General features: G+C 36.4%; 1 protein-coding gene across 1 annotated transcript; it reads right to left on the minus strand.

Annotated features, from left to right (window-relative positions):
- Nucleotides 1-614: 614 nt before the first annotated feature.
- On the minus strand, nt 615-4,620 carry LOC146162537 (cytochrome b-c1 complex subunit Rieske, mitochondrial-like). Its single transcript, XM_083384101.1, has 5 exons — nt 4,444-4,620; nt 3,805-3,937; nt 3,117-3,272; nt 2,280-2,454; nt 615-1,105 (listed from the first exon to the last, which is right to left on the minus strand). Exons 1-5 carry the CDS (start codon nt 4,495-4,497, stop codon nt 811-813), a joined length of 813 nt encoding a protein of 270 aa, XP_083240227.1. The 5' UTR covers nt 4,498-4,620; the 3' UTR covers nt 615-810.
- Between the last annotated feature and the right edge of the window lie 915 nt (nt 4,621-5,535).

Consider the following 5,535-nt stretch of genomic DNA (forward strand, 5'->3'; position numbering starts at 1 on the left):
CGCAACTCTCGTGTTACGTCATGAGGCGAACGCGTGTGCAAAACCTGACGAATAGTAAAACTTTTGCGACTTCCTTGTCCGCGAGCGAGACTACACACGGAAACGATACTGACTCCTTGGCGTTTTGAGAATTTTATCTGGAGGTTTGCTTGTCAAAATATGTTACGCAAAAGCGAAAAAGTAAATTCTATTAATAGAATATTCGGATTTTGTCTGATTAACTAATCACGAGCGCCACCACTTTAAGGTTGCTCTCGTGTGACGTCTACCGGAAAATAAAATTGGCAATAAACACTTTGCAAGAATTTTAGGGTCAAATTGATATTTTCTTTAAACAATTACGCTACGAGAATAAAAAATTCAGCGTAAAGTTGGGGTTTTACATTTCAGCAGCGACACTATGCGATATTTTAATATTGTTACGCTTATTTCGAAGAAAAATTCCAAACAATTGCCAGTTGTAGCACAAATCTAATTGTACAGAATTCCACTCTTCGGCTGAACGGGATTAATTTTAATGAACAATTAAAACTGATTGGTAACCACAACCGTTCTTTTCCTTAGTATTTAAAAAAAAGCCTCTTAACAGAGAAACAAGTCACTCACACGTCAAGTCGGTTTCAGGTTTATTAGCATCTGTGGGGTAAATATTCTACAAACTTAACGCCGGAACGACGAAAAAATAGACAAAGAGAGAGAGGTACAGATAACTTGGGGGTAGAGGGGATTTCGAACTTTTTTTAACAAATTCAACATAAATAAACATTGCGTGACAATCATGTGTCAGTCAACGGGGACTTTGGTAAGCCCCTAACCGACTCTAACGATGTCCTCACTGTTGATCTCATAATCTGGAACCTCGAGATTCAGGGGCGCCGGGCCTTTGCGAATGCGCCCGGAACCGTCGTAGTGGGAACCGTGGCAGGGGCAGTAGTACCCACCCCACTCGCCCGAGTTGGCGATCGGCACGCAGCCCAGGTGAGTACAAACTCCGATAACGATGAGAAACTCGGATCTTTGAACTCGGTCGCGGTCATGCTCTGGGTCGCGAAGTTCTGTCAGGTCGACCGCCTCCTCTACAGCGATCTCTTCGGCCGTGCGATGCCTGAAAAGAGGTTTCCGTTTTATATGGGTTTTTAGAAAGCTTTCGACTAATTTTTCCTGCAAGTCGATTTGTTGTTTGTTGACGGTTTAAAGCAGGGCTGCGGAGTCAGTTAAAAATAACTCGAGTCCGACTCCGACCAAAAAAGTAAACCCGAGTCCGACTCCCGAGCCCGACTCCGGCCAAATGTGCGATTTTGTCGGGTCCGATTGTACACTGCACGGCCTGCATTTTACCTATTTTACGTAACTTAGGATATACAGCAATCTACTCATAGGAGTGTCATAATAATTCATCCACAATACATGGTCGGAAAATATTCAACCATATATTTTATTCCACCTTTACAATTTACAGATTGCGGCAGTATCTGTTTCGAAATTTCGTGCTGCGCACGCGCACGTCGGTTTCGGGTAGTCTTACGTGATCTTACTCCAGTCCCGTGTCCGAATCTGACTCCGCGGGCCTGGTTTACAGGCCCGAATGGGATAAATTGCTCTATATTTTTTTCATGCGGATCAAATCGGCGTGTTTAGAATTCGACGAAAATTCAATGGCTGAAATTTGATCAACTTTTGCATGTTTTGCACATTAGGCACATTAGGATGTACGATAATATTGGATTGGTGCGATACCCGATGCCAAGTGGTAGTATCGCTTTTCGTCCAATACATCAACTATGTACGTTTCAATTTTATCTATTTTGCTTGTTGGAGCTTAGTAATGACGCCATTTGGAATGGGAAATAATCGATATATTCTTCTCAAGAGTATCAGGCATCAGAATAAAATCAAAAGTATCAGAGAACCCTAGCTAAAGTGAACCTGAATCCTTAGTCTCACCAATTTTAATGAAAATGGTGGCTAGTTGGTGCTTTGAATTGAAGAGAGTAATTATTATCTATGCAAAAAAATAGATTTTTTTTAATTTTTTTTTAGTTTTTACTTGCAATTTACTTTGTTTGAAGGTTTTTAAAAAACTTAAATCATTTTTGAAACATAATTGTTAAGTATTGTAATAAAAAGTTGTAAGTCAAAGCCTCATGAGTAATGACCAAGAAAAACAATGGTACAGTTGCTGGATTTTACTATAAGCCAGTAAAGCGATTGACTATCTAACTTGTGATGATGTTACCCACTTGAGATGATTGTACAAATCAAATTATTTAAAACGTTACCTGATGAACAGTGGCTTTCCCCTCCATTTGAAGGTAACGCTTTTTCCTTCTGGGACCTTGGATAAGGGAATTTCAACTGAAGCCAAAGCCAAGACGTCAGCTGAGGCGCTCATAGATGAGATGAACATGTTGACAGTTGACTTGGCTGCATACACACCACCCATCCAAAGCCCAGCTGTCAATAGCAAGAAACTGATTTAGTTGTGATAAGAAGCATTGACACATAATAAATCAGCTGACATAACACATTGAATTCATTTAGCTAATACTCTACACAAAAAGCTTTTCTTTAATGCTACACTTTTTATTTACCTAACAGCACCATTCACAAACAAAAAAAGACTAATGCATGTATAGGGCAACCAACTAAGTTATGCTAATAAAGCATTTTAGACAATGAGCCAGGGTATTAAAAAAACTGTGAAATCCTCGTGGTAATTTATTCAACAATGTTCAGTTCCATTATATTGCTAAACTAGAAATCTTGAACCAATTATTTACCAAGTGGCGATTAGTATGCACAAATAAGCAAAATAGATGAAAATGAACTGTTCAAAAGTATTTTTCCTGGCTGTTGGGCCAAAAATTGATTTAGCATTAATAAAGATAGCCATGGCGAGTTGGTAAATTAGTATTTTGTGATAGACTTACCTTTTGAGGTGGAATTGTTAAATCTAACCATGGCTAAAAGACCTTCATTAATTTGGTATTGGATCTGCATCAATAATACTACATTAATTTAGGATGAGTATTGATACTACCACTGGTATTGGCCCATCTGATAATAGCGGACATTTCTAATCATAATTAGTCATTATTAAATGTGCCAAACCACACCTGACACAGCGTAGTTGAACGACTTGTTTTCTATTTTCCTTTGTTCCTCTTGTTCCCTAAAGTTGGTAATGGCTTGGCCAGAAGGGTTGGACAACTTGTAGTCACTGTAGTCCGGCACCTGGACATCAGTGTGTGCGTATCTCACACTCACTGCACCTGGATTTAAAAGGAAAAACTTTCTCACACGATGGTGGTACATTGCTATACAGTTTTAGTTTGCAGAAGTTTTTTGATTGTTGTCAAAAATTAGCTTGAGTTTTGATTGCATAAGTACTGACTAACAAATCACATAATAACATTAGGCAGAAACATTCTGGTAACAATCATATAACAATTACTACAAATGGTTCCAAAGTTAAATATTAATGTTTTTGAAAAGAATTACAGCAATGCCATGGGTTGAAAACTTTGGCCAGTTGCACTATTATGAGTGACTGTATTTGTGTATTCCTTGGAAAATTGTTGTGAGTTCTTTCCCCTGCAAAAGCTTCAAACCTGTAAAACTTCAGTAGAGCTACTGTTTTCCTAATGAACTTTATTAACAGCCACCAAAATTTAAAAAGTAACTTTATTATACAGTCTGATCAAATTATAGCAACTATATTACAGCCGGCCCTATGCAGTATCCAAAGTTCCCAATCTGAACAATGCCTACTTGGCTTGTGACTACAAAAAAATGAAAACTTACCAGTAAAAGAAGTTGTGGTTGATACTTTGCCAGTCACTTTTTGTTTGAAAAGGGTGCTATTATTTTTTGGAATTTGCATATCTGCTGCCTTGAGAACTACAGGTGCTGCGGCTCTTACATTGTTGCCAATAACCTAAAAATCAAAATTCATATCCATGATCAGATTTTCGGAAATTCTTGTTATGCTAGATTTCAAATATTTCTTTTCATCATAACTTGATTATTGAATTTAATTACAAATTAAAAGTGTAAAACATACTAAAATACTTAAATTGGCTCAGGCCTACAACTCTTTTGTCCGCCGGTTTATATTTTAACATTATAAGGGTTTGGGTGCAGTTAGCGTTTAGGTTTGGTTGGATCAAGTATTAATTTTATAATTATTCTCCAATATTTATTTCTTCCTTGCAATCTCATTTTTGACAACTCATTCGTTATTGTTAAAAAAAAGTGGTAGGATTCTAGACCAGCAGCGCTTTTTTATGTTTTAATTTGCACATTTTGAATGCACAGGTTTAAAGTCTATGACATATCAATATACTGCCTTAAAATATATTTAATATAAAAAGGTTTACCGTCTGCCAATAAATAACAGCAGCCCGATAGATGAAATTCAAAACTAGAAAGTTCGAATCTTACGTGAACGGTGTTGGAAAAGGTTGAACTCAGCGCTGTTCTTGCAATGGACGCCATTTCTAAAATCCAAGCAAGGTTTTTCCAAATCCAGAAGAAATTAAAAGCTAAACACCTCTTAAGAGCGAAACAATTTTAACAAAACCAAACTCTCCCAATTTATCCAAACACAGTTGGGGTCACACTATTGATTGCCAGTTGGCGACGGTCACCGTTTGTGACATTTGCCAGTGACAGCACAATCATAGAATAATAATAAAAATGCCTTTTCTTATTTGAGCACAGAGCATATCTATTGAAATTTTTTTTTAAATTTTACTTAAATGATGACAAAAACAGCTACTTAATTTATTTAATCCATATTGTTTGATTAACGCCAATCATTGCCAGAGCAGCTTCGCTGTCAATTGTCACTATCAGAGGTGTCAACCACTTATCTCTATGTTTCATTCGTAGAGAGTGACGAATGTCAATTAATATTACTGAAGTCTTATTAAAATTTCCTTTTTTTCAACGATGGGAATGAAAACCAAATGTAGAAACCGACTTCAAAGGTTTATCCAAAACTTTGTGATGCATTTTAAATAGTTAAAAACTACTTTAAAATAACGTTGAACAAAAGGTTTTTAATCTTGGTATATCTTACATATTAAACGGAAGTTTGATGTAAAACAAATGTTATGTGCATAATATGCAATATATTTTAAATTGTGTAAGACAATTACGAATATCAGTAACCTTCGTAGTATTACTGTGTTTTAATATGAAAAGCCTTGACTTTTCTAAGAACGCGATTGTCTAAGTTAGTAGGTTTATTGATATTTGTGTCCAAAATATTGTGATTTATATACTTTGGTTTAAGATTTATTCATTTTGAATGTTGCAAGTGCACGAGAAACCAATTTTACTACACCTAATTTCTAGTGATGCCATGCAGTTGTAGAGCTGTGCTGCTTAGAGGAAACAGTGTTCAGGGGTGATCCCCTAAAAAATATTTAATTATTTGAAAAACCGAAGTAGGCTTCCTTAGCTTTTGGAATTAAATTATTAACTTCAATCAAACCGATGTGTTGACGTAATATAATAAATTGGAAATCG

The sequence above is a fragment of the Ascidiella aspersa genome, chromosome 3 (genome assembly GCF_963924565.1).
Source record: "Ascidiella aspersa chromosome 3, kaAscAspe10.2, whole genome shotgun sequence".
In the NCBI taxonomy this organism is placed as follows: domain Eukaryota; kingdom Metazoa; phylum Chordata; class Ascidiacea; order Phlebobranchia; family Ascidiidae; genus Ascidiella; species Ascidiella aspersa.

Excerpts from the sequence above, each read along its gene's own strand:
- LOC146162537 (XM_083384101.1), bottom strand. The coding sequence starts at position 4,497 with ATGGCGTCCATTGCAAGAACAGCGCTGAGTTCAACCTTTTCCAACACC. Across the intron at positions 2,455-3,116 it reads GTTCAACTACGCTGTGTCAG|CTGGGCTTTGGATGGGTGGT; the intron begins GTGTGGTTTGGC and ends TGCTATTGACAG. Across the intron at positions 1,106-2,279 it reads GGAAAGCCACTGTTCATCAG|GCATCGCACGGCCGAAGAGA; the intron begins GTAACGTTTTAA and ends ACCTCTTTTCAG.